This window comes from Mustelus asterias, chromosome 2 (genome assembly GCF_964213995.1).
Source record: "Mustelus asterias chromosome 2, sMusAst1.hap1.1, whole genome shotgun sequence".
NCBI classification, from domain to species: domain Eukaryota; kingdom Metazoa; phylum Chordata; class Chondrichthyes; order Carcharhiniformes; family Triakidae; genus Mustelus; species Mustelus asterias.
The window spans coordinates 46,937,480-46,956,314 of NC_135802.1; the positions used below are offsets into that span (position 1 = coordinate 46,937,480).

Below are 18,835 nucleotides of genomic sequence, written 5' to 3' on the forward strand. Positions count from 1 at the left end.
AACGGGAAAGAGATAAAAATCAGAGGGAAACTAAACATAGAAAACTACAGCACAAAACAAAGGAAATCAAGAGAAAATTATAAAAAGTGGTATGAAAATATGTTCTCATATTTTGTATGTTTGCATTCAAATTTTCATAACAAAAACAAGCTAGCAAATGTTCAGGAATTATACGGGAGGGTCAAACAAAATTAATCACAGAGCAAATGAATGTGTTGCTATGGACAATGTTTGGGCTTGGGCTGATATATGGTAACATTCATGTCACACAAGTGTCACGCACTGAACATCTCTAATAGGAAAGAACCTTATCATTTCCCCTTAAAGTCAACAAACACACAAACACAAAAACTTGGGGGAGGAATAGACCATTCAGCCCCTCAAGCCTGTCACTCAATAAGATCATGGCTGATTTGATTGTGGCCTCAAACTCCACCTTCCTGCCTGTCTCTGATAATTCTTGACTCCCTTGTCAAATAAAAATCTGTCCTAACTTAGTCTTGAATCATGATCCAGTGTCCATTGCTCTCTGAGGAAGAGAATTCCACAGACTAATAGCTGTCTGAGAGAAAAATATCTCCTCATCATTGTCTTAAATATTTATATAAATGATTTATATAAATGATCTGGAAGAAGGTGTAACTGGGGTGATCAGTAAGTTTGCGGACGACACAAAATTGGCAGGACTTGCGGATAGTGAGGAGCATTGTCAGAAGGTACAGAAGGATATAGATAGGCTGGAAATTTGGGCAAAGAAATGGCAGATGGAGTTCAATCCTGATGAATGCGAAGTGATGCATTTTGATAGAAATAATGTAGGGAGGAGCTATATGATAAATGGCAGAACCATAAAGGGTGTAGATACGCAGAGGGACCTGGGTGTGCAAGTCCACAGATCCTTGAAAGTGACGTCACAGGTGGAGAAGGTGGTGAAGAAGGCTTATGGCATGCTTGCCTTTATAGGACGGGGCATAGAGTATAAAAGTTGGGGTCTGATGTTGCAGATGTATAGAACGTTGGTTCGGCCGCATCTGGAATACTGCATCCAGTTCTGGTCGCCACACTACCAGAAGGACGTGGAGGCTTTGGAGAGAGTACAGAGGAGGTTTACCAGGACGTTACCTGGTATGGAGGGGCTTAGTTATGAGGAGAGATTGGGTAAACTGGGGTTGTTCTCCCTGGAAAGACGGAGGATGAGGGGAGACTTAATAGAGGTGTATAAAATTATGAAAGGCATAGATAGGGTGAACGGTGGGAAGCTTTTCCCCAAGTCGGTGGTGACGTTCACGAGGGGTCATAGGTTCAAGGTGAAGGGGGGAGGTTTAACACAGATATCAGATGGACATATTTCACACAGAGGGTGGTGGGGGCCTGGAATGCGCTGCCAGGCAGGGTGGTGGAGGCGGACACACTGGGAACGTTTAAGACTTATCTAGACAGCCATATGAACGGAGTGGGAATGGAGGGATACAAAAGAATGGTCTAGTTTGGACCAGGGAGCGGCGCGGGCTTGGAGGGCCGAAGGGCCTGTTCCTGTGCTGTATTGTTCTTTGTTCTCTTTGTTCTTTGTTCTTAAATTGGAGACCTCAAATTTTTAAATTGTGTCTCCTATTTCTAGATTCTCCTACAAGGGGGAACATCCACTCATTATCCACCCTGTCAATTTCCCTCAGAATGTTGTATGTTTCAATAACCTCTCATTCTTCTAAATTCGAATGGGTATAAGCCCAACCCTACAGAATCACAGAATTGTCGGGAGGGAAGGAGGCCATTTGACCAATCGGGTCTATACCGGCTCTCCAAACAAGCATCAAGGCTTAGTGCCATTCCCCTGCCTTTTCCCCGTACCCCTACACATTGTTGTAATTCAGGTAATCATCTAATGCCCTCTTGAATGCTTCGATTGAACCTGCCTCAAACCACATCTCCAGGCAGTGCATTCCAGACTGAACCCCAGTTGTTGTGTGAAAAAGTTTCCTCAGAAGATAACCCCTGCATTCAGGGGTAAGCTGACTGAACATTCTCTGAATTGCTTCTAATGGAATTATATCATTCCTTAAATGAGGAGACCAAAGCTGTTCACAGCACTCGAGATGAAGTCTCACTAAGGCCCTGTGTCACTGTGGTAACACTGCCCTACCTTTATACTTGATTCCCCTTGCACTAAATGGCAACATCCCATTTGCATTCCTAATCAGCTGCTGTACCTGCTGACTAACCTTTTGTGATTCATGTACCAACCCAGATCCCTTTGTAACATAGAGTCCAGCATTCGCTCTCTATTTAAATAATATGAAACTTTTTATTCTTCCTGTCTAAGTGGACATTTTCCCACATTATACTCCGTCTGCCAAATTTCTGCCCACTCACTTAACCTGTCTAAAATCACTTTGTATATTCCTAATGTTCTCTTGACAACTTACTTTCCTACCAAGGTTCAGTCATCAGCTAATCGAGCTGCCATACAGAGGTGCCTTCATTCACATCAGTGATATCGTTTGTAAATTGTTGAGGCCCAAGAACTGATCCTTGTGGCACTCCACAAGTCACAGCTTGCTCTATTTCCATCACTGAATCCCTCACCATCAACATCCCGAGGGTTACCATTGATCAGAAACTTAACGGAACCAGTTTAATAACTACTGTGGCTACAAGTACAGGTCAGATGCTGGGAATTCTGTGGAGAGTAACTCACCTCCTGATCCCCAAAGCATTTCTGCCATCTACAAGATATAAGTCAGGCATGTGATGGAATGTTCTCCACTTGCCTGAAAGAGAACATCTCAACAACACTCAAGAAGCACTGCACCATTCAGAACAAAGCAGCCCACATGATCGATACCTCACCCATCACCTTAAAACATTCACTCCCTTCACCATCAGCACCCAAAGGCAACAGTGTGTACCATCTACAAGAGGCACTGTAGCAATTTGCCAAGGATCCTTTAGAACATAGAACATAGAACATTACAACGCAGTACAGGCCCTTCAGCCCTCGATGTTGCGCCGACCAGTGAAACCAATCTAAAGCCCATCTAACCTACACTATTCCAATATCATCCACATGTTTATCCAATGACCATTTAAATGCCCTTAATGTTGGCGAGTCCACAACTGCTGCAGGCAGGGCATTCCACGCCTTTACTACTCTCTGAGTGAAGAACCTACCTCTGACATCTGTCCTATATTTATCACCCCTCAATTTAAAGCTATGTCCCCTCGTGCTAGCCATCACCATCCGAGGAAAAAGGCTCTCACTATCCACCCTATCTAAGCCTCTGATCATCTTGTATGCCTCTATTAAGTCACCTCTTAACCTTCTTCTCTCTAACGAAAACAACCTCAAGTCCCTCAGCCTTTCCTCATAAGACCTTCCCACCATACCAGGCAACATCCTAGTAAATCTCCTCTGCACCCTTTCCAATGCTTCCACATCCTTCCTATAATGCGGTGACCAGAACTGTACACAATACTCCAAGTGCGGCCGCACCAGAGTTTTGTACAGCTGCAACATGACCTCCTGGCTCCGAAATTCAATCCCTCTATCAATAAAAGCTAACACTCCATACGCCTTCTTAACAACCCTATCAACCTGGGTGCCAACTTTCAGGGATCTATGCACATGGACACCGAGATCTCTCTGTTCATCCACACTACCAAGTATCTTACCATTAGCCCAGTACTCTGTAATCCTGTTACTCCTTCCAAAGTGAATCACCTCACACTTTTCTGCATTGAACTCCATTTGCCACCTCTCAGCCCAGCACTGCAGCTTATCTATGTCCGTCTGTAACCTGCAACAACCTTCCGCACTGTCCACAACTCCACCGACTTTAGTGTCATCTGCAAATTTACTAACCCATCCTTCTACGCCCTCATCCAGGTCATTCATAAAAATGACAAACAGCAGTGGCCCCAAAACAGATCCTTGCGATACACCACTAGTAACTGAACTCCAAGATGAATATTTCCCATCAACCACCACCCTCTGTCTTCTTACAGCTAATTCCAGATCCAAACCACTAAATCACCCTCAATCCCATGCCTCCGTATCTTCTGCAATAGCTTACCGTGGGGAACCTTATCCAATGCTTTACTGAAATCCATATACACCACATCAACTGCTTTACCCTCATCCACCTCTTTGGTCACCTTCTCAAAGAACTCAATAAGGTTTGTGAGGCACGACCTACCCTTCACAAAACCGTGTTGACTATCCCTAATCAAATTATTCCTTTCTAGATGATTATAAATCCTATCTCTTATAATCCTTTCCAATACTTTGCCCACAACAGAAGTAAGGCTCACTGGTCTATAATTACCAGGGTTTCACAGCATTTAACCTCTATTACCCAGAAGAACATGGGCAGCAGACACTTCCACCTCCCAGAGGTTGCCTTCCAAGGCACACACCAGCCTACATCACCATTCCTTCACTGTTGTTGGGTGAAAATGGTGGACCTCCAGCACTGTGGGTGTACCTACATCACATGGACTGCAGTGGTTCAAGGCAACAGCTCATCACCATTTTCTCAAGAACAATTAAGAATGGGCGATAAATGCTGGCCTAGCCGGTGACACCTACATCCCATGAAAAAAATGAAAACAAAATGTACATCATCTGATTCCTGTCTCAAAATATCTGTTGCTATCTGTATTTTTGCAAATTTTCCATTTCAAATGTGTTTTTTGAAGATTACATTTTATTGTTGAACTCTCCCAAATTAACCATTGAATGGATGATTTAGATATATCTAGAAAAGGAACCTGGATCCTTACCACAGGATAATTCATCTGTCTTGTCTGAACAGTCATCTCTAAAGTCACACTTCTTGCTGATGTCAACACATTGCCCGTTTGTTTTGCAAATAAATTGATTGGCCGTGCAGTTATTGGGTGGGAGAGTCGGAGGTCCTGATGGTCCGGATGGTGTTGTTGGAACTGCTGCTGGTAAATCACCTGGAGAACATCCAATAGTTTGAGTTATCCTGGTTCTGAAATGGATCTGCATGCAATCTGTTTTAAAAGAGAAAAGGTTCCCCCACCCCCTCTGAATATTATCCCTATCCTGAATGCAGTACCAGGTTAAAGTCCAACAGGTTTATTTGCAGCGCCCCGAAAGCTCATGATTCCAAATAAACCTGCTGGACTTTAACCTGGTGTTGTGAGACTCCTTACTGTGGCCATTCCAGTCCAACACCAGAATCTCCACATCATGGTAATCCTGGATGTACACTGGATATCTGTTAACTACTCTCCCTTCCCAATATCTCTTATTTCCAGATCTCAGAACTCTAACTCTGGAATAAGTGATGCCTTTAAACTTTCTGACAGCCACCAATTTTGAGTAATTTCAGATGAAGAGAGTATTGTATACACAAAGCCAAAAAGGTGATCCAGTTAAAGTTCTTCTTCAACAAACTGTTGATATGTCTTTATTGGGAACTCATTATTTATTTTCAATGCAAGAGTGCTCTACTGATGTCAGAAGATGAAAGCTGTACAAAAACTGACAGGTATAACAATGACTCTGTGTGAGAAAAATGAAGCTTTTGTTCCCTATAATTTATCATGGCATTGGATTGTTTCTTTTCAGTATAGTTAATGTGGGATTACATACTTAGAATCATAGAAACCATACAGCAGAAGGAGGCCATTTGGTCCATTGAGTTTGCATTGACCACAATCCCACCCGGCCCTATCGCCACAACCCCATGCATTTACCCTAGCCACCCTCGCTGACACTAAGGGGCAATTTAGCTCCTTCACTCCAGACGTTGCTAAGCTTCTTCTGATACAGCAACCCAAAAATTTTGGTCACTTTTCTAAATCTACTCTTTTTGGAGCAATGCACATTTTTTCTCACGTCACTGTGAAGCATATTGGGATTCTCTTGTTTCATAAAGAGGCCATTTAAATGGTGAGTTGTTTTTTTCTTTCTTCTTCCAGCCTGTTCAATAGCTCAAAGTGGCTGATAGAACATAGAACATAGAACATTACAGCGCAGAACAGGCCCTTCGGCCCACGATGTTGCACCGACCAGTTAAAAGAAAACTGTGACCCTCCAGCCTAAACCAATTTCTTTTCGTCCATGAACCTATCTACGGATCTCTTAAACGCCCCCAAACTAGGCGCATTTACTACTGATGCTGGCAGGGCATTCCAATCCCTCACCACCCTCTGGGTAAAGAACCTACCCCTGACATCGGTTCTATAACTACCCCCCCTCAATTTAAAGCCATGCCCCCTCGTGCTGGATTTCTCCATCAGAGGAAAAAGGCTATCACTATCCACCCTATCTAAACCTCTAATCATCTTATATGTTTCAATAAGATCCCCTCTTAGCCGCCGCCTTTCCAGCGAAAACAATCCCAAATCCCTCAGCCTCTCCTCATAGGATCTCCCCTCCATACCAGGCAACATCCTGGTAAACCTCCTCTGCACCCTCTCCAAAGCCTCCACATCCTTCCTGTAATGTGGGGACCAGAACTGCACACAGTACTCCAAGTGCGGCCGCACCAGAGTTGTGTACAGTTGCAACATAACGCTACGACTCCTAAATTCAATCCCCCTACCAATAAACGCCAAGACACCATATGCCTTCTTAACAACCTTATCTACTTGATTCCCAACTTTCAGGGATCTATGCACACATACACCTAGATCCCTCTGCTCCACACAGGCTCTTCTACTCCCTCTGAATAGTGTTATCACAGAACCCTTACGGTGCAGAAAGAGACCAGTCCACCCATCGAGCCTGCACTGAAAACAATCCCACCCAGGCCCTATCCCTGTAACCCCACGTATGTACCCTACTATGTCTCCCTGACACTAAGGGATAATTTAGCATGGCCAATCAACGTAACCCACAAATCTCTGGACTATGGGAGGAAACTGGAGCACCTGGAGGAAACCCACGACGATACGGGGAGAATGTGCAAACTCCACACAGACAGTCACCCGAGGCCGCAATTGAACCCGGGTCCCTGGCGTTGTGAGGCAGCTGTGCTAACCACTGTGCCAGGTTAGATTTAATTCTCTCCTCTCTCTTTGCTGCTGCCCCAATTCTTGACATTTGATATCATGTTCATTTTATTAATTCCACACTAAAACCCTGATTTTCATTCTGCTACCCACTGTTACCTTGGAAGTACATGCTCCAGGCCAGTGCTCATGTCCCAGTGGTAGTGAGGCACAAACATTATTCTTGTGCATGTACAGATTCAGTAATTAATCGTCATTTGCCAACATTGTACAACTGATAAAAATTTCCTTCGGAGCAATTTTTAAAAATCAAAGATTAGTAAACAGATTTAAATTTGTGTATCGCAAAAAGCTATGGAAGAGCCAAATAGTTTAAAAGATGTTATAAGATGGAACACTGAGTGATCCTCTCATACCCACAGCAGCCATTTCAATGCTTTCCCCTTCAGGGGATGCAGCACACAAAGCACTCTCAGGCCTACCCCCAGAAGCACCACAAAGCAGGACATGAATACTCCTCCAACCCCTTGGGCCCTTACTGCGTTAATGACGTGGACATGGCTTGTCTCCCATCCTGTCACGTGCAATGAAATGGGCAGCACGGTAGCACAGTGGTTAGCACTGCTGCTTCACAGCTCCAGGGACCTTGGTTCGAATCCCGGCTAGGGTCACTGTCTGTGTGGAGTTTGCACATTCTCCCCGTGTCTGCGTGGGCTTCCTCCGGGTGCTCCAGTTTCCTCCCACAGTCCAAAGATGTGCGGGCTAGGTTGATTGGCCATTCTAAATTGTCCTTAGTGTCCCGGGATGCATGGGTTAGAGGGATTAGTGGGTAAATATGTGGGGATATGGGGATAGGGCCTGGGTGGGATTGTGGTTGGTGCAGACTCGATGGGCCGAATGGCCTCTTTCTGCACTGTAGGATTCTATGAGGCGACCAACCCTGTGCCAGCCAAATCTTTCCCTTTCATTCCACACACAGATCAGCACCTTCCTCTCACAACTAGTAAATCGAATGAAATTGAGGTCAAGGATACCCATTGCAACCACATATGCTGACTCATAACACTTCTTCCCTTGTTCCAGGATGGCTAAGTCCCAGAGTAGCCAAAAGTCCTGAGAGGCAGCTTGTGCCCATGTTCTCCGATCACAACCTGCAGATCCTGTCACAGCAGGTGGGAGCTCACCGGGATGGCTTACTCCCCCTAGGGCCCAGGCTGCCTCCCAGTACCATTAAGGCAGCCAGGCTCAAGATAGCTGAGGTGGTCAGTGCCTAAGGGAAACGCCAGCAAAGTTGAGTCCAGTAAGCGCTTCAGTGACTTTCCGCACTATAGTAAAGTGAGTGAGATGCTCCTGTGACATGTGCAGCCTGGTCTTGCTGCATTCAGCATGGCTGGCCTCAGCTGGACATAGGCTGCATGATACTCAGTAATGCAGTAGAGTTCAAATCTGAGAGAGGTCAGAGTTGTGGAGGAGAGGACAATGGTGATAGCACATTGCGATTCCACCACCAGAACATGTGGGTGACAGCACGTTCCTCCTCCCAGGAGCACATGGACTTGATGAAACAATGTAGGTGTTGAGGGCTAATGAGGATGGGGGTTGGGAAAGGCCTTGGTGATAGCATCTTGGGCACTAATGGTGATGGGGGACTCCAATTTATGAAGATGTTCAGCCTGGCAGCTATCGACTGACAGCAAACCTATTAGGACATTACTGTGGAAGAAGATCAATGGGAATAGGGATGCTGTGCGTGACTTCATCTGATGACTGTCTGGCTTTCTCTCAGAGGTCCCGGAGCTGTAGAGAGGAGACTAACCTCAGGCACGAGGACAAATCACACAGCTGAGCATGACTCAGCATCAAAACACCCTGTGTCCACCTGAGGGAGGAACCATCACCACCTTCTGAGCCAGAATGCACCAACCCAGAGATGCATACTCCAGTGGATTTAAGAGAGGAGATAGAGTACTGAGTGAAGAGCACAGCACAAGCAGGATGAGGTGTCAGAGGCAGAGATTTGCACACAGTGCACAGTTCATCCCAGAGGAGGGAGGGCAGTCACGGGGATGCTGCCTCCTGAAACAAAGTATCCAGGTAACTTGATGCATTTCTGTGCCAAATCTCAGGCTCCAGCTCATTAATTCAGGGCTGAAGTCACTCGAGCCTCAGACACTTGCCTTCAATCACACTGGCATCCATGAGTTCCCACATACTACAGCTGTAACACAGCACCCGCCTAGCCATCAAGGGAGTAGTTTGCAGGTCACCTAACAGTACTGCTTTCTGGAAGAAAGTTGCTTCACTCCAACCCTGCACTCGTCCCAGCCTGGCAGAAGTGATAACACTTTGAATGAGGAGGTGTGTTTTTTTTTGGAAAACACACATCAGGAGAGGAAAATGGCATCGGTTTGAAAAAATAATTTTCCTTGACCGTTTATTATGGTGATTCCAACATCAGCGAGGGAGTGCGGGCGTTTCCACAAGGCTATCCCGACCCATGAAAAGGCCAAACAAAAATGACATGGCGATGGCAAGGAATGGGCAAATTGTTTGTACTGTGGAAAAGAACCAAAGTTCGGTGTTTTGTAAGCTGATTCCCACCACCACGAGGAGAGGGAAAACCAGCCCCGAATGTACAGATTAAGTCTGTAACTTTATGGTTACAGTACAGCATTGGGTGCCAATAGATTAATGAGGGACAGTTGATAACTAAGCAAGACAATATGAACCATCATGTGAAGATAAGTTTAAGTTATAAAGAGAGATTGGGTTGTTTTCTCTGGAGCAGGGAAGACTGAGGGGCGATCTGAATGAGATGTTCAAGATTATGAGGGGCATGGACAGGGTGGATAGGGAGCAGCTGTTCCCTTTAGTTGAAGGGTCAGTTACGAGGGGACACAAGTTAAAAATGAGGGGTGTGAGGTTTAAGGGGGATTTGAGGAAAAGCTTTTTCACCCAGAGGGTGGTGACGGTCTGGAATGCATTGCCTGGGAGGGTAGTGGAGGCGGGATGCCTCACATCCTTTAAAAAGTACCTGGATGAGTACTTGGCACGCCATAACATTCAAGGCTATGGGCCAAGTGCTGGCAAGTGGGATTAGGTGGGCAGGTCAGGGCCTTTCATGCGTCGGTGCAGACTCGATGGGCCGATGGGCCTCTTCTGCACTGTAGTATTCTGTGATTCTGTGATATGTTTTGAAGTAACTCTACCACAAAGAAGTGTGGTAGCACATAACTTCAGAGCACCATAACAAGCAGCGATTCCTCACAGCAAGCTTATTTCCCTGTCACTGGGGCAATGCTGTGGAAAGGACACACCTCCTCATTCAAGGCATTACCACTTCCGCCAGGTCGGGAAGAGTGCGGGATTGGAGTGAAGGAACTTTCTTCCAAAATTTTTCTCGGAGGTTTTAAAACCACAAAGGCTGCTTTTCCAGCCAAGGGATTCTCTGCCTGGGAGTGGGGAGTGCAAGTTCCCTACTGGGGAAGTGGGAGAAGGATACCAGAAGATTATTTCTAGACTGTTACAGAAAATGCTGGAAAATCTCAGCCGGCCTGACAGCACCTGCGGGGAGAGGATAGAGTCCGGGGTCCAGACACAAAAAGTTGGCTCTGTTCTCTCTCCACAGATGCTGTCAGACTTGCTGAGATTTTCTAGCATTTTCTGTTTTTGTTTCAGGTTCCAGCATCCGCAGTATTTTGTTTTTATTTCTGGGCTGTTATTCTGTACCTCCTCAGAGGCAGCGAATCTGAAGGGATTCAAGAGTGAGATCCTGTGTTCATTCTTTTTAAGTGGGAAAACATGGCTGGGAAAGCCAGAAGTTGCAGAAATGTTAAAGAGGTCATCTTAAAAAAAGTGAAGGAATACTTTGTGAATTTTACAGTGTACATGAGAATGAGATCATTATATTACAGTATTGTACGCAGGAAGAAATGGTAATGACAGGTCTGTGTTTCCCAGTGTGCTCAATGTCATTATGTCATTGCTCTATCATAACACCCATACTGAAGGGTACCAATAGAAGGTAATGACTGAAGTTTTGCCCAACAATAATCAGCTGCTCATTTTTAGCATATAGTATGACTTGTACAAAATGAATATATTTTAAAATACTTTTGATGAAATCATATTAATATTAATTATATTACTTTCCCCCCCTATGTTTTTGGCTTTTCTGTATATATCGCCCCAAACCTCTTCACTTGTCAGCCCCGCGCTCAGTAATCTACTTGACTCCCAGTCCATGCATCTCCCCATTTTGAAATCCTCATTGATTATCTCCATGGCCTCGCTTTGTCGATCTCTGTAACTTTTGTCAGCCCTACAAACCCTGAAAAGCCTGTATTCCACAAATACCGGCCTCTGGGGGATCCCTCCACCCTCGACTTTCTCCCATTGACCATGCAGTAAACTCTGGAATTCCTCCCTAAACCTCTCTGCCTCCTCCCTTCAGACTCTCCTTAAAACTTGCTCCTTTGACCAAACTTTATTTGTTTGAATATCCCCTTCGAAGCCTGCCTGTCAATTCTTGTCTGATTACACTTCTGTGAAGCGCCTTTGGACTTTTTTTTACAGTAAAGTTGCTGTATAAATGCAAATTGTTGTTTGATCTGATTATGGTTCTTTTATTGATATATATTATTTTCAAACTATTCTACATTTTCAAATATTGTGCAAGGTCCATGTTTAACTCCTGCTGCAGGTTTATGAGGCATTCAATGGAATCTTTTTACCAACCGTCTCTGCTGAAGATATAAATTCCTTGAGCCTGAGCTATACAGTGAGCAACGGCATATTGCCTGCTTCCTTTAGCCACGCTGCAGTTATATGTTTTTGAACATCACCTTTCAGTCATTAGAATAACAGTATAAAGGGCACTGAAAGGAGGTCAAATCCTCAATGTTAATCAATGGCAATGAAATGATTCTATAATTGAACAATAAATAATATACTCACCATCATAGAGAGTACAATCCATGAAGGATAGGTCATCAATTCCAATGTCTCCTCCTAAGTTATCTCCCACAGTACCTTCCATTAATATCTGTAACGAAGCACACAAGCTGAAACATCATCCTCATACTAATCCAGATATGACTCACCAATTTTTACAGTTGCACCATAGAAAGCATTCATTCTGGTTGTATCAAAGCTTGGTATGGCTCCTGCTCTGCCCAAGACCACAAGAAACTACAAAAGATTGTGAATGCAGCCCAATCCATCACGCAAACCAGCTTCCCATCCATTGACTCTGTCTACACTTCCCGCTGCTTTGGCAAAGCAGCCAGCATAATTAAGGATGCCACACACCCTGGACATTCTCTCTTCCACCTTCTTCTATCAGGAAAAAGATACAAAAGTCTGCGGTCATGGACCAACCGACTCAAGAGCAGCTTCTTCCCTGACTTTTGAATGGACCTACCTCGCATTAAGTTGATCTTTCTCTACACCCTAGCTATGACTGTAACACTACATTCCGCACTCTCTCCTTTCCTTCTCTATGAACAGTATGTTTTGTCTGTATAGCACGCAAGAAACAATACTTTTCACTGTGTGCTAATACATGTGACAATAATAAATCAAATCAAATCAAATACCAGTTTATCCATCTCATATCAGTATGAGAATTCATTGTTCAATTACAACTACCAACTTCTTTCAAAAGAGATTTCATTACATTTAAAAGAAGATCTCAACATTTTTTCCTTTTCTCACAGATTATGATCCACGTTAATTCAACTTGTCAGATTTTAAAACCTTCACAATAAGTTGTGGCGGGGGTGGCGGGGAGATAAGTTCCTCTGTTACAGCTTTAGCATTGTCACAAACCTTCAAGAATGTAAATCCTCACGTCCACCAGTCTTCATTTCCATCAGTCTTCACTTCCTCCTACATCCACAAGCTCTTACATGCAAACCTGGCAACACTTAACCCCTACTTGATTTATTTTCTCTTGTGTCCTATCTGTTGCAATCCTTTCCTTCATCTTCCCTCATCATTTTAGAGGTCTCCATGCACCACAGCCTGGCCCTGATGGGGCAGTGAGGCAGAAACCCCACTGACGCGTGTAGTTAGGGTTTCCAACACAATTCCATGAAAGCACGGCAACAGAAAGGAAGAGTTCTGAGCAAACTCGGGACCGTGATTCCATCTAAAATTTTCAATAAATATACAAAGGTAGTAAGACCAACTTCTCTACAATTCAATTCATCTTCTCCCTATGTGATTATATAATCTTGCAACTTGAAGCACTCTTTGTCAAGGTCAATGTTAACTGGTGCCACACATTTTAATGACTGCAATTAACAGATGTAAGTAGAAGGAGGAAAAACTTTTACAAAATGTAATCACAATGGAAATAGGTGATAACCTTTTACTGGTCTTACACTGGCGATCCATTGTCCTCTACACCTCGCTACTATTGACTTAATTATAATGCTGCCTTTTCAAAGTGCATTACGTAGTTAGATTTTCTAGTCCTATAACTGTGACTTCTCATTAACCTCACAAGAAGACTGCAATGTCTAAAGTTCACAAGAAGTTTAATAGGGCACAGAATTGAAACTATTAATTTTGAACATCTGCTTTGTATAGGTAAAGATAAAACAATGATATTGAATGCATGGTCGATGCTTATTTTTATATTGATAGATTACGAAAGTAAGAATTCATGAGTCTATTTTACAAAGTTAATTATTTCCTTAGAATCATCAAATCACAGAATGTTTACAGCACAGGAGGAGGTCATTCAGCCCATCGTCTTCAAGTCAGCTCACTGCAAGAGCAACTCAGCTAGTTCCACTCCCTTACCTTTCCCCATATCCCTTCAGATTATTACTCCTCAGGTACTCAATCAAGCCCTTTCAATCTGAAAGGTTAACTCTGTTTCTCCTCCCACAGATGCTGCCTGACCTGTTCAGTATTTCCAGCATTTTCTGTTTTTATTTTCGGCTTTTAGTATCTGCAGCATTTTGCTTTCATATTAGCCTTAAAATTGATAGAAAAAGTGGATATCTACGGGAAATGTTCATAATGGGTTGGAAGCATTAAGATGCAGGAAGCATCAGACTCCATGCGGTGCCTTGAAAGGATCCAGCAACATGAAAACTTCACACTGTATTAATCTTCAGTTTAATGAGAGAGCTGTGTAGGCCATAGTGCAATAAATGGCACAGAACTGTGGCAGTCAGATGGTGAGACTTGTGAGACTCAGATGGTGGAAACAGTGCTGAAGGACTGCTGGCTGCCTGCAGAGAACTGGGTGTGAAGAGAGCATGGCTATTGGTGGGGTTTTCGAGGTGGCTGTGTATCACCAAAATTTCAGACAATACAAGACTCACCAGTGTCTCAGTTTAAAGCCGTAACTTTTATTTTGACTTGTGGCTGCTAGGAGAAATTATTGAAGAGTCCTAGGCCCCTCCAGGCAGAGAGCAGCCAAACATCTCCAATAAGTTCTGACCTATACAGTTCAAGATAGATCAATTGTGCACTTTCTTATCAATTACTCCCGCCTTTCCCTTAGCGTTAAAACAATCATCTTCAATATATTGAAATCAATAATAATATCTGTCATATACTTTCGCCAATAGCATCTTACCCCTGGCATAATGCTATTTCATTTGTCTATAAAAGCTAGGTGTATCTTCCCAATTTGGCTAACTCAACATCCTGTATCCCTTAGTAACCGGACGCTAGCCACAAAGTTCAAAGTGAACGTTGCCATATGTTTCCCTGGAGGTCACTGCCAAACCAGATTAACACATAACTCCACATCTGGGCATGCATACATCTGATCTGGACAGTGAATAAACCCTATTCATGAAGTTTGATTAAGTGTTAGACATAGACATAGAACAGTACAGCACAGAACAGGCCCTTCGGCCCACGATGTTGTGCCGAGCTTTATCTGAAACCAAGATCAAGCTATCCCACTCCCTATCATCCTGGTGTGCTCCATGTGCCTATCCAATAACCGCTTAAATGTTTCTAAAGTGTCTGACTCCACTATCACTGCAGGCAGTCCATTCCACACCCCAACCACTCTCTGCGTAAAGAACCTACCTCTGATATCCGTCCTGTATCTCCCACCACGAACCCTATAGTTATGCCCCCTTGTAATAGCTCCATCCACCCGAGGAAATAGTCTTTGAACGTTCACTCTATCTATCCCCTTCATCATTTTATACACCTCTATTAAGTCTCCCCTCAGCCTCCTCCGCTCCAGAGAGAACAGCCCTAGCTCCCTCAACCTTTCCTCATATGACCTACCCTCCAAACCAGGCAGCATCCTGGTAAATCTCCTCTGCACTCTTTCCAGCGCTTCCACATCCTTCTTATAGTGAGGTGACCAGAACTGCACACAATATTCCAAATGTGGTCTCACCAAGGTCCTGTACAGTTGCAGCATAACCCCACGGCTCTTAAACTCCAACCCCCTGTTAATAAAAGCTAACACACTATAGGCCTTCTTCACAGCTCTATCCACTTGACTGGCAACCTTTAGAGATCTGTGGATATGGACCCCAAGATCTCTCTGTTCCTCCACAGTCTTCAGAACCCTACCTTTGACCCTGTAATCCACATTTAAATTTGTCCTACCAAAATGAATCACCTCACATTTATCAGGGTTAAACTCCATTTGCCATTTTTCAGCCCAGCTTTGCATCCTATCTATGTCTCTTTGCAGCCTACAACAGCCCTCCACCTCATCCACTACTCCACCAATCTTGGTGTCATCAGCAAATTTACTGATCCACCCTTCAGCCCCCTCTGAATGTTCTTACCATTAGAAACTCTGCTGATAAAATTTACATACTTTCAAAGTTTTAATATTCTCTTTGAATATGGCTTTGTCTGAATGCCCTTTACCATGATGCTTTGCAGCAATCTGCCCTTGGCTAAAGTGAACAATGATTTTAAAAAATGCATGAATACATTTAAAATATCAGCATATGTGTTTTAAATCATAATCATTAGTTTAAATATCTTACTGCAGCTCATCTGTGTGTAAACTGCTTTCTTGTTAGCTTATAAGTCTGTTTTAAAGTCATTGAACCTAATGCTGGTAGTTCTGTCAGTGTCTTAATGTCTAATGTTTTAAAAATCTTTACCAACCTATCAGGATGTTTTCCCTTACAGTGGCATTCCCACAATGCACCCGGGCACTGTCCTGATGCTCTAGTCGCACAATGGAGATGAAAGATCCTTTCTCTATTCTGTGGGCAGAAAACAGAACTAATGTTTTGAGTCCAGATGACTCTTGGACAAAAGAGTCATCCAGACTTGAAACGTTAGCTCAGTTCTTTCTCCACAGATGCTGTCAGACCTGTTGAGATTTTCCAGCATTTTTTGTTTCAGATTCCAGCATCCACAGTAATTTGCTTTAATCCTTTTCCTATTATTTACAATCTGAATGCGAGTATTGTTTTTGTGCAGACTCCCAACACCCTCTGAAATAAGTAACTATATTAAGTTGCACTGAGTTCAAAGGGCAGTGAAAGCTTTTTTATATTCTTTCACGGGATGTGGACATTGCTGGCTACCAGTTATTGCCCATCCCTAATTGCCCATGAGAAGGCTGACCATTTAAAATGGTGGTACTACCAACATGACGGAAGATATCTTCAATGTGAAGATGTGACCTTGCAACTGCAAGGACTTTGCGGTGGTCACTCCCACAACACTGTCATGGACAGATTCATCTGCAACAGATAGGTTGGTGAGAATGAGGTCAAGCTGGTTTTTCCCTATTGTTGCCTCCTTCACAGGCAGCTTAGCCAAAATTATACCGATGTGAACTACTTTACTGACCCATTAATTGCAGTTCTTTGACTTCGCATTCCAGATACATGTGAAGGAAGCAAACATATCACACCACAGAAATGGTGGGTGGGGTTTTACGGCCTCGCTCGTCCCAAAACCGGAAAATCCCACCAAGGTCAATGAACTTTCCATGTTCCGCCCCTCCCCCTCTCCGATTCGCATGGCGGGCGGGATGGTAAAATTCCCACTGGTATTTCAGCAAATCTTATCTTGAAAGGACACAAGCACACAAGAAATAGGAGAAGGAGTAGTCCACACTCCCTGTTGAGCCTGCTCCGCCACTCAATACGATCATTGCTGATCTTGGGTGTCAACTCCATTTTCCCGCCCACTCCTCATGTCCCTTAATTCCACGAGACAAAAAAATCCATCTATCCCTTCCTTAAATGTGAGCTAAAGAAAAATACTTGTACTCAGAAGAAGTAGTGTTAAATCAAACAATTATTCAATTCATGTTCCTTCAAAGAAATCCAGACCCAAATGTAAGGCATATTATTTAAATGGAGAAAGACTGCAGCTCAGAAGGATTTGGGGATCCTTGTACATAAGTCACCAAAACTTAGCGTGCAAGTTCAACAGGTAATTCTGAAGTCAAATGGAATGTTGGCCTTTATTTCAAAGAGAATGGATTATAAAAATAGGAAAGTCTTGCTAAATCTATACAAGCCACGGGTTAGACCACACCTGGAATACTATGAACAGCTTTGGTCTCCTTATCTAAGGAAAGATATACTGGTATTGGAGGCAGTCCAGAAAAGGTTCACTAGGTTGATTCAGGTATGGAGGGATTTTCTTATGAGGGGAGCTAGAGTAGGTTGGGCCTGTTCTCATTGGAGTTTAGAAGAATGGGAGGCGGCCTGTGAGACATAGAGGATTCTCAGGAGCTTGGCAGGGTAGATGCTGAGAGGATGTTTTCCCCTTGTGGGAGAGTCTCGGAGCAGAGGGCATAATCTCAGAGTAAGGGGTCGCCCATTTAAGACAGAGCTGAGAAGGAATTTCTTCACTCAGAGGGTAGTGAATCTATGGAATTCTTTACAGCAGAGGGCTGTGGAGGCTGGAGGCTGGGTCATTAGGTATATTTAAGGGCTGAGATAGACAGCTTTTTAATCAGTAAAGGAAACAAGAGTTATGGAGATAGGTGGGAAAGTGGCGTTGAAGATTATTATTTCAGGTCAGCCATGATCTCATTGAATGGTGGAGCAGACTCGATGGGCCGAATGGCCTACCTCTGCTCCTACGTCTTATGGCATATCTTGTTTCTCACAATCATAGGTTTTTCACTGAGACTGTGAGTGTTCTTCGTTCATGAAGGATTTTGATCTCCGTTACACTCGAGGCAAATGAGCAGCAGCAACTATAAAAACATTTAATTAGAACAGTAAATCTTTATGATTTTGCATCAGAACTGAGCTGCTTTCATTAGTTGGTTCTTCTTTCAGCTTTTTCCTGTGTTACATGGTTACGTCACAGTACTGACTGAGTGGAGTACTATGCCACAGTACATTCATATCAAACAGCATTTATTTTGGTTTTGATAGGTGGTTTTAGAGCCAGTTGTGGGGAGGGGGGGGGGGGCAGGTGGGAGAAGGAGCAAATGATTGGTGGAGGTGGGTGGAAGGGGCTGAAGAACGGGGGAGGGGGGAAAAGCGGCTGATGATCGGGGCAGGGGTAAAGGAGTGCCGAATCCAATCGGGGGTGGGGAGGGGGGCCCCTGAGACCTCCATGGTGTGCTGGGGTAGGTTTACTCAGGTACTGCTCACGGCACCCTTTAAAGATGGCACCCTGATCTCAGAGCATCTGGGTTTTGCGGGTGTGTTAACCCATCCCACCCCCCTCATTTTTTGGCAGTGTGTTGTGAGATCTGGAGAGAAAACCGACCAATTTCTCTGGAGAGAAACACGCCGGTTTTCTCACCGGAAACAACACTCTGGGTGGGATTATCCGGCCACGTTCACCCCAAGACCAGAAAATCCCACCCGAGGTAAACGGATCTTTGCATGGTCCGTGTCCCGCTCGCTACAATTCCCGT

General features: G+C 44.0%; 1 protein-coding gene across 1 annotated transcript in view; it reads right to left on the bottom strand.

The window, feature by feature from the left end:
- malrd1 (MAM and LDL receptor class A domain containing 1) overlaps nt 1-18,835 on the bottom strand; it is a 272,050-nt gene that overhangs the window by 226,305 nt on the left and 26,910 nt on the right. The window contains exons 7-8 of the mRNA XM_078200291.1: nt 11,941-12,028; nt 4,780-4,959 (exon numbers count right to left, since the gene is read on the bottom strand). Coding sequence (XP_078056417.1) covers nt 4,780-4,959; nt 11,941-12,028 — 268 coding nt within the window. The remainder of the gene's footprint in view (nt 1-4,779; nt 4,960-11,940; nt 12,029-18,835) is intronic.